General features: G+C 43.7%; 3 protein-coding genes across 14 annotated transcripts in view; all 3 read left to right on the forward strand.

The window, feature by feature from the left end:
* The window catches only part of LOC113427969 (uncharacterized), a 72,940-nt gene that overhangs the window by 16,534 nt on the left and 33,356 nt on the right, over positions 1 to 23,050 (forward strand). For 3 of the 11 annotated variants that reach the window (XM_087953627.1, XM_087953632.1, XM_087953633.1), the window contains exon 1: positions 3,943 to 4,019. The exons of 2 other annotated variants lie outside the window; for them this stretch is intronic. In XM_087953627.1, the coding sequence (XP_087809753.1) occupies positions 3,951 to 4,019 (69 nt within the window). In that variant the 5' untranslated portion in view covers positions 3,943 to 3,950. Of the gene's footprint in view, positions 1 to 144; positions 198 to 3,942; positions 4,020 to 13,873; positions 13,971 to 18,300; positions 18,745 to 23,050 lie in introns of those variants that run through there. 6 more of the 11 variants (XM_087953635.1, XM_087953637.1, XM_087953630.1 and 3 more) reach the window with 6 other exon arrangements.
* LOC113427968 (uncharacterized) overlaps positions 1 to 23,050 on the forward strand; it is a 50,853-nt gene that overhangs the window by 1,202 nt on the left and 26,601 nt on the right. The window lies entirely within an intron of this gene.
* Positions 140 to 11,207, forward strand: LOC113432148 (uncharacterized). Of its 2 annotated transcripts, none has more exons than XM_087953644.1 (2): positions 140 to 197; positions 7,168 to 11,207. In XM_087953644.1, exon 2 carries the CDS (start codon positions 7,182 to 7,184, stop codon positions 9,369 to 9,371), a length of 2,190 nt encoding a protein of 729 aa, XP_087809770.1. In that variant the 5' UTR covers positions 140 to 197; positions 7,168 to 7,181; the 3' UTR covers positions 9,372 to 11,207. The 2 variants fall into 2 exon arrangements, with proteins under 2 accessions (XP_087809770.1, XP_087809769.1); XM_087953643.1 differs by lacking the exon at positions 140 to 197 and adding an exon at positions 3,936 to 4,019.

Below are 23,050 nucleotides of genomic sequence, written 5' to 3' on the forward strand. Positions count from 1 at the left end.
TAACTTCATTGCTTGCAACCTCACAATGTTCTGTTGAAAGGTGGCAAAATGCCTTTCCTTCGAGGATTCGATTTTCCCGCTGGGAGAGCTCCGGCACAAGGATACGGACAACTGCTTGAAAGCTGGATCTTTTTATTTTTTCAGGAAGGCGGAGAACAGCAAGAAGTCTGCGTGCCTGGGCTAGCTAGCTTCGTATGGTAAGTCCCTGGTTCTTTATACCCTTTTCTCCTTTTGTGTGTGAATGTTTGTATTTGTGTTTAATGTTTCAAATCCTGTCGGAATTTGTCTTTATTCCCGCCAGAGGGCAAACTCCGCGGGGTGCTGGAGGCAAACTCTGCGGGTGGTTTGATTGAATTATCGGTTTTTCCTAATCTCTTTTAGCTTTACAGTGGTTTCTTATATTTGTTTTGTGGCAATTTCCTGTCTGTCTCTTTTGTAATTTATATATTTTTTTGTGCCTTTTGTCTGTTTGTTTTGCTTATTTGACATGTCCTGTGTTTGTAAGGGTTTCCTTTTCTTATTTGTCTAGTTTTCTTAATTACTTGGGCTTTTGTCTAAAAGGCTTCTTTAATACCTTTTATTTGATTCCTTTTCCTATGTAAGTTTGTTTTATGGCTGGCCTGATGTTCCCCTTGGGCTTTTCCTGCTTGAGTGACACCACTGTCTTCATGAAGTTCCCTTTCCACAGTTCATTGACTGTTTACTAGTATGATTTGATAGTCCCTAGCTTATTATTATGTTTCCTAGTATGATGTCATTGCTCATTTGTACCCTATGACTACTGCTAAGTATACTTATGATTCTTTTTTAAAAAAAAAAAATTATTGGTTTTTTAAAAACAAACATAAACAAACAAAACATAAAAACATCAAGCTATCTTCCTTAAGTGTACATGCAGTGTGCCGGTTGGTTTACAAATTGTTTTGTGCTTCCATTTCGTAGTCTTGACATGTGTCTTTTCTTTTTATGAACACAGAGAGCATATGCACCAAAACAAATTCCTTTTAAGCCCAACCACACTTGACCAATAAAGAATTCTATTCTATTCTAAATTCTATTCTATTCTTTTTTTTTTTGAACAAACTTTATTAGTTTTTTTTAAGTACAATACATAAACAAACAGAACATAGGATGTAGTAACATAAAATATCTTTTCTAAAAGAAACGAATAAACCATCTTATTTAAAAAGAAGATAATCCCAAATTATCACATTTCTATAATTTAATATATATATTTATCTTATCTAATCAACTTCATATCTTTTCCAAACTTCTCTTTATTACTCCCTTATTTAATTATATTTCTTTTGCCTTAAAGTATATATACTCATTGAATATAATTTCATTAGTTCTCTTCCACATCCTGTCAAACTTAAACAAACATTACACAAAACATAAATACATAAAACTTCTTTTTGGAAAGCGGCTTACCCCGGGTTAACTCTTTTTATACAGACATCAATCAAAGTTCATACTCACTTAATATACTATCTCATATCTTATTTAACATTCTCTATTTTCCATATATTTTCTCTCTCCTACTCATTCTTTTAATTCTGTTTTATTTATTCCATCTCAGTTTAAATATTTATATTTGCATTTTGGTCCGTTTTCTTTCAATCACCTATTTATCCTTTCTATCTAATACAATATTTCTCCTGTAAACACTGATTGAAGTATGACAACTTTTTATCTTTCCCCTAAATAACACTTAAAATAATACATATTTTCCGTATTGATTCTGCTCCGTACATTCTAAGTATTACATTTCAAAATAATAAAACAAACAAATAATATTGAATTTAATAAGTAATAATAAAACTAAAAAAATGAAAAAGGAATATTAAATTTATAATATAATAAGAACAATGTTTCATAGGAAATTAGACTCTATTATTTCTTAATAAAAACAATATTTCATAAGAAATTAAACTCTATAATTAAATCATGGCTTCCCTTTAATACATTTTTAACTCATACGATATTTTAATTTTCTAACTCAGCTTCAAATACTAATATCTACAATACATTCTTATGTACTTTTGCAGAATCATTTTTATAAAATTATCTTACCCCTTATCTCTGAAAAAAATTCATTTTTTAGCATCTTGTTTAAAGTCTTTATGACTTCTCTTTCCTTTTCCCCTTCCTTTCTTATCCATTCTAGCTTTTTGACCCCACCCCCCCATCTCTCAAATTTAACTCTCTTAGTCTTCCCTCTCTGTTGTATTTCTCTTTTCTGTTGCTTTCTGACATCATATCGCTTTTTCATCTTATTTTTCTTTTTCTTGGTTGCTTTTTTAAGTTCTAAGTTCACCTTTTCCTTGCCCCCCTTTCGCTTTTCTTCCTCCACTAAGTGTATTTGTCCAGTAAAGATGGCTTCTTCTCCTTCATCCCAGCCTTCCTGTCGTTGTCGTATTTCTTGATAGGTAGAGATCGCCATTTCTAAAAAGTGGAAAATAGATCCAGAAGAGCCCTTATCTTCTTCTTTCAGTCTTTGAAATTCCATTTGTAGTCCTTCAAAAGATAATGCCATTTTTCTTTCTTTCTTTTTTAAAACAACCCTAATGTCTTTAGTCCCTTTTTTAAAAAAAATAATAATAATTCACAGAAATCCCAAAGTCACAAAGCAAACCAAATCAGAGCAAACAGTTTCATTTAGCACTTTCTTCTTTCTATTCTTCTATTCTATTCTTAAGTAACTTAAATATAAAAGTGTGCTGAAATAATAATTAAGAGTCTTTCGTAGCCTTATGAAAGAACACAGTTTTCTCCAAATCTGAATATAGCTATATAGTTGATTTACCAGCACACATAGGACCAAAATTTCTGATACTAAGCCAGGCAGTTGTTAAGTGAGTTTTGCCCCCTTTTACGACCTTACTTGCTCCAGTTGTTACGTGAACCTCTGCAGTTGTTGAGTTAGTAACATCTGTTGAGTTAGCGATGGTGAAGGGAATCTGGCTTCTCTATTGACTTCGTTCGTCAGAAGGTGGCAACAGGTGACCACAGGATGCTGTGACCGTCATAAATAGGAATCAGTTGCCAACCACCTGAATTTTGATGGTGTGACTGTGGGGACTCTGCAACAGCTGTGTGAAAAGCAGTCATGTGTCCCTTTTTTCAGGATCTTTGTAACTTCAAATGGTCACTAAATGAAAGGTTGTAATTCGAGGACTACTAGTATATGTGTGACTCAGAGAGAATTGGACTCTGCCTCTTTTGTTGGTGCCAAGCCAGACCAAGTACTCCTGATTTACAACTCAGCACAACTCCCTGGATATGGGAAGAGGTCAAGATCTGTGGTCCTTTAATGCAGTGATCCCCAACCTTTTTGACGCCACGGTCCTGTACCGGCATCAGCTGGGTGCCGCGGCCCGGTACCGGCATCAGCTGGGCGCCGCCATCTTTTTTTGATGAAAAAGTGCGTTTTCATCAAAAAAAGATGGCGGCGCCAGCGCTTCCGGTGAGCTTTTCCGCCATCTTTTTTGATGAAAACGTACTTCCGGTGAGCTTTCTACCGGAAAAGCTCACCGGAGCGCTGGCGCCGCCATCTTTTTTTGATGAAAACTTGCTTCCGGTGAGCTTTCTACCCGGAAAAGCTCACCGGAAGCACTTTTTCATGAAAAAAAGATGGCGGCGCCCAGCAAGCCGCGGCCCGTAGGAGTTGGGGACCCCTGCTTTAATGCACACATTCACATCTGAGATAATCTGCCTCTGAATCCAATCCCTGGTCCTTCCACACCTTTCAGTTTTCCTCTCACCCAGAATGAGCTTCTGTGTGTTGTTGCTGTGGCTCCAAAGGACTCACCTAAAGGGGTTCCCTAGTTAGCCTAGAAATAGGCTAAAATCAGCCTTTTGCACTGGATGCTCAAGAATATCCTGAGGATGTTTGATAGCCAATTATTCCTTTACTGTTTGTTCCCCTACTCCTAGACCCTCTCGTGGCCATGGCTTCATCTCCCGGAACCCCAGTTCTTTGTAATGGAGGATCAACAGCGGCTGAGCTTCCAACCCAGGTAGGAGGATTCTCCCCTCCCCTCCCCAGATGTGCCAATCTCCCAATAACAGAATATCACAATTGGAAGGGATCTTGGAGATCTTCTAGTCCCTCCCCCTGTTTCAAGCAGGAGACCCTATACCCTTTCAGACAAGTGGCTCTCTCCTTAAAAACCTAAGGTGAAAAGCCCAAGGTGAAAAGAAAAGTCCAATCTTGACTTTTGCACAGAAATGAAGTGTTGAAGACCACTTGTCTTGATTCGGCATGATTTATCGGGTCACAGCAGTGGATAAAATTGGTGTTATTTACAAATTTCCTTTTATGGTCCTAGTTCCCAGGGGTTGTCTCTAGAGTAATTATCAACCTAGTTCATGGGATTACAAACATATACAGATAACAGATAATCAGAGTTGGAAGGGATCTTGTAGGTCATCTAGTCCAACCCCCCACCCAAGCAGGAGACCCTACATCATTTCTGACAAATGGCAGTCCAATCTCTTCTTGAAGGTCTCAAGTGATGGCGCTCCCACAACTTCCGAGGGCAAGCTGTTCCATTGGTTGATAGTTCTCACTGTCAGAAAGTTTCTCCTTATTTCCAGGTTAAACCTCTCCTTGTTCAGTTTCCATCCATTATTCCTTGTCTGGCCTACAGACGCTTTAGAAAATAGCTTGACCCCTTCATCTCTGTTGGAGCCCCTCAAATATTGGAAGACTGCTATCATGTCTCCCCTGGTCCTTCTCTTTACTAGATTGGCCAAGCCCAGTTCCTGTAACTGTTCTTCATATGTTTTAGTCTCCAGTCCCCTAATCATCCTGGTTGCTCTTCTCTGTACTTTTTCTAGAGCCTCAACATCTTTTTTATAATGTGGTGAACAAAATTGGATGCAGTACTCTAGGTGTGGTCTTACTAAGGTTTTATAGAGTGGTATTATTACCTCACCTGATCTCGATTGTATCCCTCTGTTAATACAACTTAGGATTGCATTAGCTTTTTTGGCTGCTGCTGTGCACTGCTGGCTCCTATTTAGCTGGTTGTCCACTAAGACTCCAAGATCCCTCTCACAGTTACTGCTATTGAGCCTGGTTTCACCCAGTCTGTATGTGTACTATTGATTTTTCTTGCCTACGTGTAGGACTTTACTTTTCTCTACATTGAATTTCATTTTGTTAGATACCGCCCAGTGTTCTAGTCTGTCAAGATCCAGTTGGATCTTGAGCCTATCTTCTTGGGTGTTAGGTATTACTGCCAGCTTAGTCTTCTTCTTCTTCTTCTTTTTCTTCAGCGTTTATCTCGCGCTCTGGCGAGGTCCGCTAGTGTCCTTGAGTACTGCTTCCACGCTTCTCTGTCTGCCACGTATGTTGGGTCTGCCTTCGCGATCTCTAGATCGGCCTTGATCGTGTCCATCCAACGTTGCTTAGGTCTACCGCGCGGTCTCGCTCCTCCGGTAATCACCTTCATCGCGGATTTGATGATGGATTCTTCCTTGGCGCGACATGGCCAAACCATCGTAGCCGGGACTGCCTCATGACCGTGGGGATGGGCACGACGTTGAACCGTCTACGCACTTCTTCGTTTCTGACGCGATCGAGTAGGGTGACGCCTACCGACCATCGGAGCATTCGCATCTCCATTGTCTTAGTGTCATCTGCAAATTTGCTAAGTGTCCCTTCTATTCCCTTATCTAAGTCATTAATGAAGATATTGAAGAGTACTGGGCCTAAGACAGAACCTTGTGGCACCCCACAGCTTACTTCCCTCCATGTAGATTTAGACCCATTAAGGACTATTCATTGAGTACAGTTTGTCAGCCAGTTGCAAGTCCATCTAGTGGTGGTGCTATCTATTCCACTTTTTTCTAGCTTACTAAGAAGTAGGTTGTGATCTACTTTGTCGAATGCCTTGCTGAAATCTAAATATATTATGTCCACAGTATTTTGCTGGTCTACTAATTTAGTCACTATGTTGAAGAATGAAATATGATTGGTTTGGCATGGTCTGTTTTTAACAAAACTGTGCTGACTGCTAGTTATTACTTTACTTGTTTCTAGATGTTGGCAGATCTGTTTTTTTATTATCTTTTCCAGTATCTTCCCAGGTATTGATGTTAGGTTGATTGGTCTAGAGCAGTGATCCCCAACCTTTTTTTATGCCGCGGCCCGGTACCGACATCAGCTGGGCGCCGCGGCCCGGTACCGGGAAAAGCTCACCGGAAGCACTTTTTCATCAAAAAAAGATGGTGGCGCCCAGCAACTAGCGGCCCGGTAGGACTTGTTCCGCGGACAGGTACCGGTCCACGGACCGTTGGTTGGGGACCCCTGGTCTAGAGTTTCCTGGGTCTGTTTTTTTACTTTTTTGAAGATGGGAACCACATCAGCTCTTTTCCAGTCTTCTGGTAGTTCCCAAGTGCTCCAAGAGTTTTGAAAGATATGGTGCAGTGGTTCTGTGATGACATCTGCCAGCTCCTTTAAAACTCTGGGATGTAATCCATCAGGTCCCAGTGGTTTGTGTTCATCAAGATCAGACAGGTGTTCTCTTACTATTTTTTTTGCTTATTTTAACTTTTTTTTATTTCTGGTCTGTCTTTTACAGTTAAGTTTTTGGTGGGTTGAGCTATAGTTTCTTTTTGCGTGAAGACAGATGCAAAGAATGAGTTTCTTTCTGTTGCCTGTTACTTCCTTGCCGTCTTCTCTCTTTAGTGGACTGACTGTTTCCTTGATTTTTTTCTTCTTATCTATATGTTGGGGGAAATTTTTTTTTATTATCTTTGACTTTTGTTGCAAGTCTGATATTCTGCCTTAGTTGTATGTCCTTCTTCCCATTTTTTGTACTTGTCCGTTTTTTCTTTCAATCTGCCAGAAAGATCTTTGTGCAGCCATGCTGGTTTCTTCTTGGATTTCTTGTTTTTCTTTCAAAGTGGTATTGTGCTGGTCTGGGCTTCTATGATCATATAAGATACAATGTACTTTTTCACAGGGCAACATGTCTTTTTACAATTCTGTAAAAAAAAGAATACAACTCTGTTTCCCACATTAATACCAATATAGCACAATGTTTTGAACAAATGGGAGTTTGGAAGAAGTTTGATACTGTTCAAATAGAGCAATGGTGCTTGATCCCTTTTGCACTAAAATTTGTGTTAACTTTTCTTTTTTATTGTTGCAAGCAGGTGACGGATGGGAGATGGAGGATTCTGGCCAAGAGGCAGCAGCACCTTTGCCAAAAGACAAAAAGGAAGTTGTAGGAAAGATGTATGGAAAGCAAAGTTCTGAGCAAAACCAGTTAACGGGGGAGCTGGAGAATTGCTCTGGTCTACCTTGTTCAGATATCAATGTCTTATTGGACACAGATGATAGCCATGAAAAAGAAGTGTGTTCAAGGTGTGGGAAAATACTCCAAGATGAATCTGGATTATGTGACTGTTGCCACAGCCCTGCTGGTGAGAAACAAGATGAAAGCAGGCAACACCCCAGAAGGGACCTTCCTCCTCCTTTACGTGAAAGAATAAAAAAAGAAGGGAAACCATACAAATGTACAGAGTGTGCAGAAAGCTTCGGTACAAGCCGCTCTCTTGCTTCACATAAAAAGATTCACAAAGCAGAGGAGCCACATAAATGTATGGATTGTGGAAGGACCTTCAGGCAGAAAAACCATCTTAATTCACATCAGAGGATGCACAAAGAGAAGAAGCAGCATCAAGGCATCCCCTGTGGAAAGACCGTCGGAAGCAGCGCCTCCCTTACTTCCCATCAAAGCCTCCACAGACAGGAAAAGTTGCACCAACACAGGGAGGGTAGAACAAGGTTTACTCAGAGCAAGGAACCGAATTCCCGGAAGAAAAGCCCCACTGGGAAGAAATCATGTAAATGCCTGGAATGTGGGAAGAGCTTCAGCTCTGTAAGTGACCTCAGTTGCCATAATAGGATCCATACAGGGGAAAAGCCGTATCATTGCACAGTGTGTGGAAAAAGCTTTGCACAAAAGGGCAATTTCAATTTACATAAGAGGGTCCACACCGGAGAGAAGCCGTATAAATGCACAGAGTGTGGAAAATGCTTCGGTGCCTCAGGTACTCTTACTCAGCATAAAAGGATCCACACAGGGGAGAAACCCTATGAATGCCTGGAGTGTGGGAAAAGCTTTAGCAGAAGCTGCACTCTGACCTTACATAATAAGATGCATAAAGGGGAGAAACCTTATAAATGCCTGAACTGTGGAAAAAGCTTCAGTCAAAAAATTCATCTTAAGTCACACGAGAGGATCCACACGGGGGAAAAACCATTTCAATGCATGGAGTGTGGAAAGAGCTTCCATTTCTCAGCAAACCTTACTTCCCATAAAAGAATCCACACGGGGGAAAAACCCTTTCAATGCATGGAGTGTGGAAAGAGCTTCCATTTTTCAGCAAATCTTAATGCCCATCACAGAGTCCACACGCGGGAAAAACCCTTTCAATGCATGGAGTGTGGAAAGAGCTTCCATTATTCAGGAAACCTTACTGCCCATCACAGAATCCACACAGGGGAAAAACCCTTTCAATGCCTGCAGTGTGGAAAGCACTTTGCCAATCCTGGTAGCCTTCATGCCCACAACCGGACCCACACAGGGGAGAAACCGTACAAATGCCTGGAGTGTGGAAACAGCTTCCGTAAATCCAGTCACCTAACTTCCCATGGAAGAATCCACACTGGAGAGAAACCGTATCAATGCTCCGAATGTAAGAAGTGCTTCAGTAATCTACATTATCTTACTGTCCATAAAAGGACCCACACGGGTGAAAAGCCTTATAAGTGCACTGAATGTGAAAAATGCTTCACTGATTCTAGAGCACTGAGGATCCATAAAAGGATCCACACAGGGGAGAAACCCTATCAGTGCACGGAATGTGGCATGAGTTTCAGGACAAGTGGTTGCCTTGGTAGCCACAAGAGAATCCACACTGGGGAGAAACCGTATACATGTCATGAGTGCGGAAAAAGCTTTAGTCAAAATAATTCACTCAGGAGCCATAGAAGGCTTCACTCAGGGGAGCAACCCTATAAATGCCTGGAGTGTGGAAAACGTTGTTGTGATAGTAGCAGTCTTACCTCCCACAATAGGATCCACACAGGGGAGAAACCGTTTAAATGCATCGACTGCGGAAAGAGTTTCAAAGACAGCGGGAATCTTAGGCTCCATAAAAGAATCCACACAGGGGAGAAACCCTATAAGTGCATGGAGTGTGGCAGGAGTTTCAGAAGAAGTAGTCACCTTGGCAGCCACAAGAAGATCCACACTGAGGAGAAAATGTATCAGTGTGTGGAGTGTGGAAAGAACTTCAGAACCAGAAGTGACTTTAATCAACATAAGAAGTTGCACAGCAGGAAAAAATGATATGAATGTTGCTTCTCAAAATTTGCTTCATGCCCATAGACATTTTTGCAGGAGATTCTGGAGAAATGCATGGAGTGTGGGAAGGGCTTCCAAAGCAGCAGAAATGTCTTGATCCATTACAAAGAAGAGTTCCTTTGTAGAACTAGGAGTTAAATTTTAGATATTAGATCTTTGTGCTAGAGTAGAATAGAATAAGATTAGAAACGATAAGAATAGAAATGGAAGAGAATATAGAAGTAGGAATGGGGGTGGGAAGGGAATTCTCTCATTGGCCAAGTGAGATTGGACATACAAGGCCTGTGTCTCCAATGTATACACTCTCATAACATGCAACAAATGGTCAGCTTTTTTCAATGCGAACAGCAAAGGGAGGGGGGATTTGGGAACTAACACATCCAGATGTCTATGAAGACTCTCAGTCATCCAGGCTGCGGTTTTCCCAAAAGCGCTTTTATCAAAAGTCAACTGGACTTTTTTATTTCCTTGGGGAGATTTCCCTTTCACATCCAAGAAGTTTCTTCAGTTCTGTTTTTTCTTGAATGAGAAGCGAAATGTCTTCAAGGAAAAACAAAGTCCAGTTGATTTTTGAAAAAAACCACCTTTGGGATAACACCTTCAGGCAACATAAGGCTGCAGAAAGCTGTTTTAGAGTCTAGAGAAGATGCTGAAAGATTTCAAGAGCAAGCATTGCAATCTAAGTGGTGAGGTCCAGACCTGGCGGTGTTGACTCCCAACATTTCCCTAAAATTGGAAGGAATCGAGCAGTGGATCTACTACACCCATGTGGAGAACGTCAGGCCAGAACAAAGAGAAGCAGGATCTCCAGTGAGCTCTTTACTGGGAAAAAGTGACGGAAGAGAATGAAGTAATGAACCAATACGAGACTCGAGAGTTCTGTCAAAAGTTATAACTGGAGGGATGGCGCTGTGTCTGCACCACCTTTAACCTTGGTTGTGTTTAACTGATTTCTAGTCTGAGATACGATATTGATTGTGCTTCCTTTTTATGAATGCCCCAACTTATGCAGCAGCTTAAGGCTTAGATTTCACATCTCAAATACAGGCTCTTTTTGGAGGGTGAATTGGACAATTCAGGGAACCAGCTACAGAAAATACAGGTGGCCCTTGACTTATGACCACAATTAAGCCCCAAATTTCCATGGCTAATCAAGACAGTTGTTAAGTGAGTTTTGTGCCATTTTACAAGTTTTGCCACAGTTGTTGGTTTCCCCATTGTCTTTCCTTGTCTGAAGGTCTGAAACGGTGATCCCATGACCCTGGGATACTCCAACTGTCAAAAATACAGGCCAGTTGCCAAGTGTCTCAATTTTTATCACATGACACAGGGATGCTGCAACGGTTGTGTGGAAAAAATCATAAATTATTTTTTTTAGTGCCATTGTAACTTCACACGTTCACTGAAGAAATGACTGTAAGTTCAGGACTAATTGTAAAGCAGCAATTGATTATTTGTTACTAAGACAGTGAAGGAGTATATGAATCAAACTAATATAGGCTTTTTGCTTTTGTTATGAATTGCTTATGCAATTCATAATAAATATATAATTGTTCCTGATTAAACCAATATTTGCTTTTGATACGATATACTTCTAGAAATCATTTGTTATGAATTGAGCTTTGTTATTGGCTCCTGCTAATATTATCGTATCCTGTCAGAAATTAATTGTTAGGAATTAATTCTAGTGTCAACTCAAAATATTTCTCTGGGTTTTTTCGAGTTGCCAGCAGAAAGGGAGTGGGGGAAGTAGTGCATTCCTAAAATGCTTTCATAGGTTAATAGCTAGGCCACCGAAGCTTCTGGCACGCAAGATTATTACGGAGAGTATGATTGATGACTCTTGGCTATGGATGTGTCCCATGGAGAATATACATGGGGGGAGACCAGGGTCAAGGGTCAAATGAATGATGTGTCTCAGACTCTGCTGCATCCAGGTAACACAGGCATGTTCAATCCTAATAAATCTTGGTGTGTTTTTTTTCCCCTGAGAGATGTGACTAAAGACTCATGATTTGAATGGGGTGGATGCCAGAGCCCTGACATCTAGCTGAGTGAATTGTAGCCTTAATGAATGGTTAGCATTAGTACAAAGTTTCTTATCTTGTTTCTGTCTCTCACTTCTGTCCTTGGCTTCAAAGCTAGCCACATCCTTGAAAATATAGAAGAAACTGTTACCCAGGAATATCAGGAACCCGGATAAGGAGTTTCCTGCCTCATAGATTCTGAATCCTGAAACCATTTTCTGCTGAATAAACAACTTGGCCAGGGAGGGAAACCTCCCCTATAGGAACGCTCCATAGATAAGGTGGGCAGAGACAGGGACGTGAACAAAGGACGTTTTAAAGACCACATTGTCTCTCATTGGGTAAACTTTGATTCTAACGGGGTTATAATGTGCATAATACTCTGAGCCACCCTTGCAGGGTGTGGCTATTCCTTACATACATTTTGACTGTATTTTGTTTTGGATATAGTTTTGTCACCCAGCTTTTGCTTTGGCCATAAATAAAAGCTGATATTTTTTGCAAACCTCGTCTCGAGTCTTACTCTCTTTGGCATCTCAGTGGCTCTGGGAAACTTCTGGGACCTTACAGCAGAATTGTGAACGTTAAGAAAGTTTTGTTTCAGTCTAACTGACCATTGTCAATTAACTGAAACCCACCTTGGAAAACATAAGGAAGGAATTTCTACACATCAAATAGGTCAGGGCCTAGACTAGGGGGTCTTCCAAACCTGGCAATTTAAAAGCTTGTGGACTTCAACTCCCAGAATTCCTCTGGGACATATGTTACCATACTGGCTGGGGAATTCTAGGAGTTGAAATTAAAAGTTGCCAAGTTTGGAGACCCTTGGCTTAGACTTATAGAATTATGGCCTGTTGTTATTTATAGTTCCTTCCTGCTGTAAAGTATTTCAATGTCCAGCACATGGGAAATGGAGAAAAGAATTATGGTCCATATTTCCTTGCTTTTCCAAAAAAGGATTACAAGCATTATGAGACTCCTGAATCTTCTAAATAAAAACTTAAAAATTCAAAATGTACTATTGGAAAAGGCAACAGGCCCAAATAGGAGAGATTTGAACACCTTGAAAAAGAAGTAGGCTGTAAATTGGAAGAGTCAAGGAAAGCTATGCTATATTACTGCCAAAGCGACATTTACAAACGTGTTGGGGTTTCTCTGTGTACACATTAGGATATATTAAAAATAGCTTGGCTGAGCTCTGTGTTACATAAATCGATATGCAGGAAGGCTAAGATGTGAGTGTAAAACAGGCAGGAATTACTGTAAAGGGAGATGAGAAAATTCCTTCTAACTCTGACTTGTAAACTGTGTGGCAAATGCCGTCTAAAGCCCTCCAGTGAGCATTGGTGGGGTACAAAGGCTTTGAGGGAGATTTCCGTGTGTTACTTTTTCTGCAGAATAAAGTTTTTGCTTCCAATCTTGTCTTCAACATCTTCAATTTGAGGCTAGGCACATCTGGCAAAGCGCCTGGAGCAGGAAAGGTGAGGAAAACCAAAAGTGCCTTTGAGTTCAGAAGGATCTCTTCCCTTCTTTCAGTCACTCTAGAAATGCAATTCTTGAGGGGGAAATGGGGAATCCGCCAGGATCCTCTTCTCTGCAAACTGGAAGCAGCTTCATTAGGCTTGGAGCTGTTTTAACTGGGAGAAATATTTTGTAGAGGTAATTGACTTACAAGCACAATTGAAGCAACAACTTTTGTTGTTAAGTGAGACGTTTGGAAAAGTGGATTTTGCTCCATTTTGTGACCTTCCTTGCTAAGGTTGTTAAGTGAATCTGGTTTCCCCATCAACATTGCTTGTGGGAAGGTCGCAAGAGGACATCACGTGACTCCTGGACCCTACAAGGGTCATAAATGCGACTCAGTTCCCAGGTGCCTCAATTTGGATCACGTGACCAGGGGGATTTTGCAACACTTTAGTGTGAGTGATGGACATAAGTCAATTGGGGGGAGGCTGTTGCAGCTTCCAAGGGCCACTAAACGATGGTCATTAAGTTGAGGACTACTTGTGAGGCAGCCATTATTCATTATTATGCCACAAATTGTGAATGTTCTTCATTTGAGGAGACCTGTTGTTAGTTGAGGACTGCCCTGTTAGACTCAGTAGAGAAGGCAGCCTCCTTTTCCTGCCTACTCCACTTTCCTTCCAAAAGGGGGGATTCCTTCCTCGATGTGCTGCTCTCATCCTCTTCCCCTTCCCTCTTCCCGTCCCTGGGCTTCCTCCCCTCCCTCTCCCGCCTGTTTCTCCGACTGTCTGGGATGAAGAAGCAATGGACTCGCTGCCCAGCTCACCATCCCTCCCAGGACCTGGGAAGGGGGGAGCAGGCAGGGGGACCCCCTAGTTGGCGGCGCTCTCCGCCCTTTAGGAGAATGGGAGGAGCTGGACGGGAAGGGGAGGACCCATAAGTGCTTCCGGCTTGGGCTCTCCAAACTCCTGGCGGGACATCCACGTGCGTTGGCCGGGAAGGAAGGAAGCTTGGCCGGCGGGGCTGTCAGGAAAGCGGATCTTTTGCATCTCTTGGAAGGAGCAACAGAGCTGCCTTTCCTTGCGGGCGCCAGGTAAGAAGCTCCTCCCTCCCTCCCTTTTTCCTTCCTCACTCCCCTTTTCCCACCTGGGGAAATGCCTGGACAGGTGAGCCTTCCAGGCAGCTTCTTGGGGCGCTGCTAAGATCGCGCCTGCAGTCCCCACTTTCTCTTGGGGGAGATGATTCTGCCGGCCCTTCCCGATCGTTTCCCGGCACTTTCTCTTTCCCCTCTGGGGCTGTTTCAGGTCCGGAAGGCTCGGGGTTGAATGGCTGCTAAAGCGGCCGGAGGGAAAGGGGGCGATCCCTCCCAGGAGCTGCTGTTTGGGGTGGGGGGTTGCTCTGGAGGAGCCTCCTCCTCAGAGAGCATCGGGCAAAAGCTCCTTCCGATGCCCTTTCATCCTCAGGATGGACTTTGCCTGAGTTTCTTTCGTCCCTGAACTCCTTTTCACTGTTTCATTTAACTGTGTTTTTTAAGCCTTGTGTGCATTTAAAAAGGTGTTGCCCTTTGCCTGTAGACCAGCCTGTCCCAACCATGGCAACTATTAAGATATGTGGAGACTAACTACCAGAATTCCCCATGGGAGTTGAAGCCCAGATATCTTTGTGAGATTGCGATTCACACAAGACACGACACGGATCTTCAAACACGAGTTGATTTATTCGGTTCTGCAGAAGCGGGTTCGCATCCAAGGCAGCAGGATGGAAACTCGAGCATAGTTTGCTCAACATACTTATACCCTAGCCCCCGCCCCATCATATGATGGCTTGGTTCACAGATAGGAACACCCATTACTTATCAGTACTTTCCAGGCTACCAACTGACAGTAAGTGGTTTTGGCTATTTCCTCCGGAAAAGTACTGAAGCTTCCTTTTGAAACACACATACATATACAAAATGGATTCATATTGCTCTACTTCTTACATCTTCAAGCTGCCAAGGCTAAAGAAATATTGCTCTAGTCAAGGGGTGGGGAATGTGGGGCCTTTTTTTTCACTGCCTGACTTCCACTCCCAGAGATCCTGAGCCAGCTGTCTCAGGAGTCCTAAAAGGAGCCATACTTCCCACTTCTGCTCTAGGCTATTCCAAAGGGAAAGTCCCAGCTGGGAAAAAAGAGTTTTTGTCATCTTCCCTTATTCTCTGATAAGGGAGGGTGGACATCCGGATTCTTCCACTGAAATGGCTGAAAGAAAGGAAATCTGTCCTGAGTGTAGGGAAGGGTGACAGAGAAACCACAACAGGCTTGCTAAAAGTAAATATACAAATATTTGTTGGAGGTGCAAGAAAGAGGTTGGAACATATAAACATATGTGGTGGGATTGTGATAGTGTACACAAAATATGGGACATTGTGTTTAGAGCACTTTTGAATATAAATTTAGATATCTCACCGAGAATTGTATTACTGTTGGTGGAAAAACAGGATATAAATGAAACAAAAAAGGAATTGATTGTAAATTTGATAATGGCAGTTGGATTAGTGATGGCTAAATATTGGGGATGTAATTGGGATATTGAAAGAAATGGTATAATGAAATTTGGAGTATGGCCACAAATAATAACAACAGAAATTAAATTAAAAAGAGGGATGATTAAAGCAAACAATTATAATGAAATATGGGGTGATTTTTGTAAAAACAATGTTGGCAGAAGGCAAAGGGAATAAGCGTACTCGAGGTTATATGTTGTTTTGGGGGGGATAAGGGCACAATCGGAATATATTGTATATCTTTTAGTTATTATAGAAGAAGAAATATAAGGAAAAAAAATGCCTCTGTGGGTGGGGTTGCACTGTAATATTTGTATTCTTCATTTTACCTATCTGGCAAGGATGGAAGGCTGAGTCAACCTTGAGCCTGGTGGGATTTGAACTGCCAAATTGCAGGCAGCCTATTATCAGCAGAAGTGGCCTGCAGTACAGGACTCTAACCACTGCACCACAGAGGCTCTCCAGTTATGTGAATTTAGTAGCTGGAACAGTGGAGTTTGTAGGAGGAGTCAGAACACACATTACAGCCGATTGGTTGGAGGGAGCTTTCTCCTGCATGAGGCAATCTATGCTGTGATTGGTTAATGTGAGTGTAAAGGGGGAGTTTCCTTGTTTCCCGCCTTTTTTCCTCTGTGTTCTGTAATTTTACCTCAGGATGCTCAACTTAGCCCGATTATCTTGTTTATTGTAAATATTGATGTAAATATATCAATTTTACTGTAAACATTAATTTTACTGTAAATATATATATAGTGTGCATATACCATATATATATGTATTAATGTATAAAACATTGATTTATATAAAGTTTGTGTCAGTATCTCTGACTTCATTTGAGTACCTACTGAGCAGGTTTTTCCCCGTCTGAAATGGTGGTGGATGTGAGCAGCTCAGATAAAAGACTTAATTTGTTCGATGTATCAATAGGTAAAAGTGTCCTTCTCTACATTTCTACTCCTACTTAGTCTGATAAAATGGCCTAAAACCTCCACACTGCCTCCATGACTGTCTCCTATCCTAGCCTGTTTCTGATCCTGCCTCTCACACTTGTTTTTTAGAAGTTCCTTTCATTTTGTTGTTTTTTGGTCTATAATGATGACACTTAAGAGCCTGAGAAGAATCCACAGATTTATCAGAAGGATTTATATTCCTTGCAGTCATCTGAAATAAAACAGGACAAGACATCTGATGCATAGAAAACAATCTCATGTGCACCCTTTAGTTTATAATTTAGCTCATAGTATAGTTTCAGATAATAAGGCGGAGTTGGGAGGGCTTTTTAAGCGTGGTGTGCATTGTGCAGGGGGTATAAATGTATTAGTTTGAAAATAGGATTTTGTTCTCCTTGTGCTCAATCCACTTGGGAAGGGTCTTCGAGGCCGCGCTTGCAACCGCTTTCTTTTCTAAATGTTTGAAATTGTGAACCAGACAATTGTGAACCTTCATATTGTGTGTATAAATTTATCGGGGGTCTTACATCTCACACAGGCTTCTTAGAAACAAATAAAGTAATAACTAGCAGTCAGCACGGGTTTGTTAAAAACAGATCATGCCAAACCAATCTTATTTCATTCTTCAACATAGTGACAAAGTTAGTTGACCAGCGAAATACCATGGACATAATATATTTAGATTTCAGCAAGGCATTCAACAAAGTAGATCACAACCTACTTCTTAGTAAACTAGAAAAAAGTGGAATAGATAGCACCACCAGTAGATGGACTCGCAACTGGCTTACAAACCATACTCAACTAGTAGTCCTTAATGCAGAGGTGGGCAGCTATGGCCCCTTTATGACTTGTGGACTTCAACTCCCAAAATTCCTGAGCTAGCATGGCTTGCTCAGGAATTCTGGGAGTTGAAGTCCATAATTCATAAAAGGGCCATAGTTGCCCACCCCTGCCTTAATGGGTCTAAATCTACATGGAGGGAAGTAAGCTATGGGGTGCCACAAGGTTCTGTCTTAGGCCCAGTACTTTTCAATATCTTCATTAATGACTTAGATGAGGGAATAGAAGGGACACTTACCAAATTTGCAGATGATACTAAGCTGGCAGGAATAACTAATGCCCAAGAAGATAGGCTCAAGATCCAGATGGCTCTTGACAGACAAGAACACTGGGCGGTATCTAACAAAATGAAATTCAATGTAGAGAAAAGTAAAGTCCTACACGTAGGCAAGAAAAATCAAAAGTACACATACAGACTGGGTGAAACCAGGCTCAATAGCAGTAACTGTGAGAGGGATCTTGGAGTCTTAGTGGACAACCAGCTAAATAGGAGCCAGCAGTGTGCAGCAGCAGCCAAAAAAGCTAATGCAATCCTAAATTGTATTAACAGAGGGATACAATCAAGATCAAGGGAGGTAATACCACTCTATAAAGCCTTATTAAGACCACACCTAGAGTACTGCATCCAGTTTTGGTCACCACATTATAAAAAAAATGTTGAGGCTCTAGAAAAAGTGCAGAGAAGAGCAACCAGGATGATTAGGGGACAGGAGACTAAGGCATATGAAGAACGGTTGCAGGAACTGGGCTTGGCTAGTCTAGTGAAGAGAAGGACCAGGGGAGACATGATAGCAGTCTTCCAGTATTTGAGGGGCTGCCACAGAGCGGAAGGGGTCAAGCTATTTTCTAAAGCACCTGTAGGCCAGACAAGGAATAATGGATGGAAACTGAACAAGGAGAGATTTAACCTGGAAATAAGGGGAAACTTTCTAATAGATCAACCAATGGAACAGAAGTTGTCTTCGGAAGTTGTGGGAGCTCCATCAGTTGAGACTTTCAAGAAGAGATTGGACTGCCATTTGTCTGAAATGTTGTAGGGTCTCCCACTTGGGGGTGGGTTGGTTTAGATGACCTCTAAGGTCCCTCCGAACAATGTTATTCTGTTAAAGAGCTATTCCCTCCTAACTTTGGTGCTCCTCATCCCTTTCCTTCCCCTCCTCCCCTCCTTGGGCTCCGTCCCCTCCCTCTCTCCCGTTTCTCTGATTGCCTGGGGAGAAGCAGCCCTGGACTCCCTGCTCAACTGACTCTCCCACCCGTGACCGATTCCCCCGGGGCAGAAGGAAGGGGGCAGGCAGGGGGAGCCCCGAGTGGGCGGCGCTCCCCGCCCTGCGGAGAATGGGAGGAGCTATACGCGTTTCCGGCTTGGGCCCTGCAAATTTCTGGCTGGGGTCGTTCCGGGGAGGGGGATCCACTTGCGCGGCAGGGAAGGAAGGAAGCGTGTCCAGCGGTGATCGTGGATCCTTTCCTGCCCGCATCTCTAGGGGACCGGAGGCGAGGCGAGAAAGAGCCGCCTCATTCTTATCGAGAGCCAGGTAAAAAGCTTCTTCCTTCCCTCCTCCCTCCCTTTTCCTTCCTTCCTTCTGTTGTAGAGCGGCGGTTACAGAGAGAGACGGAGCCAGGCTAGGCTAACATACTTTATTCAATGAATAAAGGGTCGCCGCGGCTTCAAAGGCAATCTGACAGCCAGCTGGCGGCGACAGCTGATGCCGTTTGACAGCTCCCTTTTATAGCCCGCTCTCAAACGGCATCAGCCAATGGGAGCGATCGGCGCTCCCGCTCTGATGGCAGACCAGAAGGAGAACTGCTGGCAGGTTCTTAATACATAACACTCCTTCCCCCTGGCCGCGAGCATGCGTAGTCCTGCAGCCATAATGGCGGCCTTCGGTCGCGGTCTGATCTCCGCGGCTCTGGAGGCTTGGCGGCTGCTGCACAGTCCTTTTCCACTTCGGCGGTGCCAGGCGTCTGCGGAGGGTCGACGGCCATCCCAGACCTGCTATCTGGTGGCTGCTCGGGTGAGTCTTCATGCGGTGGACGGTTGGCTGGGAAGTCGGGCGGCTGGTAGACCGGGTAGTTCTGCGGCTGGTTGTCAGGGCCTTCAGCGGCAGGCGAGGTCCAGCGTCTCCTGAGTTGGTTTATATGCCTTCTCCAGATTCTCCCATCTTCCAGGAGGACTCTGTAAGATCTGGGTCCTGTAACAGAAACTATGTGCCCTGGCAGCCATAACGGGTGCCCTGCATAGTTCCTGGCATAAACCAGGTCTTGCAGGGCAAATTCCCTGGCATGGCTGTCAGATGCCAGGGGTGTGCTGGGGGTGTAGTGAGGGTGCAACCTGTCCAGGGTGGTCCTGAGTCGCCTGCCCATCAAAAGTTCAGCAGGTGACTTGTTGGTTGCGGGGCATGGCGTGGCATGTTGCGTGAGTAGGTAAGTGGACAGCTTGGAGTGCCAGTCTGCCTGGCCCAGCTTGGCCAAAACTTCCTTGACTGATCTAACAGCCCTCTCCGCCATCCCATTACTAGCGGGGTGAAAGGGGGCCGTGAGGGCGTGTCTGATGCCCAGGTTGGCAGTGAAGATGGCAAGTTCATTAGAGCTGAATTGGGGCCCGTTATCTGACACCAAGGTGTCTGGCAGTCCATGAGTAGCAAACAGTCTGGTTAAAACCCTTGTGATGGCTTGAGTTGTGGTGGAAGACAGCAAGGCCACTTCAGTCCATTTGGAAAATGAGTCTACAACCACCAAGAATGTCTTCCCCTGCATGGGGCCAGCTAGGTCAATATGTAGCCTGGCCCAGGGAGCCCCCGCATCCTCCCACCTGGTGGGTGGAGCTGTGGGTGGAGCTGCCCTTGTCGCCTGGCAGGCCTGGCATGCGTTGACCCAGCTGGCAATTTGGGCATCTAGTCCTGGCCACCAAACGTAGCTGCGGGCCAAGGCCTTCATCCTTACCATGCCCTGATGACCCTCATGCAGTGCCCTTAGGACTGGTTCTTGCAAGGTGGCAGGAATGACCACCCTAGTCCCCCATAACAGACAGCCCTGAATTGCAGACAACTCCTGCTTGCGGATCCTAAAGGGGATTAAATCCGGGGCAAATTGCATATCAGGCCACCCCCTTCCCACCCAGTCCAGGACCTGGGAAATCAATGGATCTTTTTTTGAGTGTGCAGCAACATCCCCGGCTGAAACCGGTAGGTCAAGTCCAGTGCACTCGAAGATTGCGTGGATGGGAGCTGGGTCCTCGACTGGTGTAGGCAGGGGGCACCTGCTGAGGGCATCTGCGTGGCTCAGATTTATTCCGGGGCGATGGATCAAGGTATATGAATAAGCGGCCAAAAAAAGAGTCCATCTGGTCATTCTCGGGGAAAGTACCTGTGGGGTTTGTTTGTCACCAGCTAACAGTCCTAAGAGAGGTTTGTGGTCTGTTACCAGTTCAAAAAAATGGCCATAGAGAAACTCATGGAACTTTTTTACAGCAGCAACAGCTGCCAAAGCCTCCTTATCCATCTGACTGTAATTCCTCTCAGCAGCAGGGAATGTCCTTGAAAAATAGGCAATGGGTGCCTCAGATCCATTTAAAAGTCTGTGGCTTAAAACTGCTCCTATCCCAAAAGGTGAGGCATCAGCGGCGAGTACTAGGGGCAAGTCCTTGTTAAATTGAACTAACACTGCGTTTGAAGTTAAAAGAGACTTCACTGCTTGGAAAGCGTTGGCTTCTTTTTGTCCCCAGTGCCAGGAGACCTTCTTGTCTAGGAGCCTATGTAGGGGCTCAGCTACAGAGGCTTTGTGGGGTAGGAAGGATGCATAAAAATTTAAGAGCCCTAAAAAGGCCTGTAATTCAGTTTTGTTAGAGGGAGTGGGTGCCTCGTGAATGGCTCTGACTTTACTTTCAATGGGGTGAATCCCAGAGGCATCAATTCGATAACCAAGGAAGTCTACTTGATTGGTAGCTATGGTGCATTTGTCTTTTTTCAATTTGAGCCCATTTAGTCTAAATCTGTCAAGAACAGACCTTACTCTGAGTAGCAGTTGTGCCTTGTTAGAGGCTGATACTAAAATGTCATCAAAGTATGGAACCACCCCGGGTAGGCCCTGGAGGATCCTTTCCATGAGTGATTAAAAAATGCCTGGGGCTACGCTGACCCCAAACTGTAAACGTTTACATCTGAAAGCGCCCCTGTGTGTTACTATGGTTTGAAGGTCAGCAGTGTGCTGATCCACAGGGAATTGTTGGTATGCCTGGGACATGTCCAATTTTGCAAAAATTATGCCTGGTTCAAATGAGTGAAGCAGGTGTTGAATAACAGGTACTGGGTATGCGCTAACTTGAAGGAAACGGTTGATGGGCGTCTTATAGTTCGCGCAAATTCTCACGCTACCATCCTTTTTTAAAGGGGTGACTATGGGTGTTTCCCACTTTGCAAAATCTACCTGTTCCAAAACTCCTTGATTAATGAGTTTGTCTAGTTCAGCATCTAATTTAGGCCTAATGGCGAAGGGAACCCTTCGAGGTTTCAAACGGATTGGGGTGGCTTGTGGACCCACATTGAAAGATATGGGAGTGCCCGAATAACAGCCCAGTTCACTGCTGAAGACATCAGCGTAGTCATTAAAAAGGGCATCAACTTCAGAGTTTGTAACAGAGTGAATCCCTGTAATGTTAAGACCTAGGGCAGGGAACCAATCTAGTCCTAGCAAGCTAGGCAGGGCACCATCAACAACTACCAATGGCAAGTAACCTCTAAAGTTTTGGAATTGAATAAGGAATCTTCCCTTACCCAGGACTGGGATGGTCTTCCCCTGGTAGTCCTGGAGATTCAGGTGGCAGGCGATCAGCTTCCTCCTTGAGAGCGAAGGCAGGATTTTCTTCAATGAGGACCACGCAATGATGGAGAGGGTGTCCACCTCCATGCGGTAGGGCTTACCTTCTATGAGAAGAGAAATGCTTATTTTGTTAGGGTTACTGGTGAAGCTGCCCTCGTGATAACAAGTGTAGCAGCTTTTTACTTGCCTTTGGGAGGAGGCAGAAACTTGAGATTTTTGAGAAGGGGCCTGCTCGGCTTGACATACTCTGGCCAAATGCCCTCTCCTCTGGCAGTTCAGGCAGATAAAGTTTCTGAACCTGCATGTGGTTCTAAGGTGGTTACCCCCGCAGCTCATACAAAAGGGTTGTTGTTTGGTGAACCGGCTGCCGTTTCTCCTTGGTGGGGCTAGAGATGCTCTGGGACGTGTGAGGCGGTTTATCTATAATGGTTCTTCTATGTCTTCCTGGGATACCTCATCATAGTGGACTGTAGCCTGCCCTTGTTTTGTGGTAGCTCCCTGAATCTCAGCTGCAGATACTTCTGATAGCTCAGCAGCCTGAGCTTCTTCAATGGCTAGGGATAAGGTTAGATCTTTCTTTGCTAATAGCCTTCTCTGAAGCTTCAAATCCCTAATTCCACCTACAATTTGGTCTAGTAGCATGTCCTCAAGGTAATCCCTGAACCCGCAGTGTATGGCAGCAGATCTTAGGGCTGTCATATATTGACTCACGGTTTCCCCTTCAGCTTGAACCCTTCTCCTAAAAGCTAGCCTCCTAGCTATCTGAGAGGGTTTGGGGGAATAGTGGTTGGACAAAATTTCTTTCAACTCTTCCCAGGGAATAGCCTTAATGGGTCGTGGGGACACTAGTGCTGAGGCAGTGTCGAAAACGGTAGCCCCACAGAAGCTTAAAAAATAAGACCTTTTCCTCAGGTCTGTAGCCCTGGACAAGTCTATGGCATTTAAAAAACATTCAAATCTGTTAATGTAAGATTCCCAAGTCTCTGTTCCCGGCTGGAAATGCGGGAAAGTCGGAGTAGATGC

Source organism: Notechis scutatus, chromosome 2 (genome assembly GCF_049901735.1).
Source record: "Notechis scutatus isolate UNSWTSFEM ecotype Mainland chromosome 2, rNotScu1.2, whole genome shotgun sequence".
NCBI classification, from domain to species: Eukaryota; Metazoa; Chordata; class Lepidosauria; order Squamata; family Elapidae; genus Notechis; species Notechis scutatus.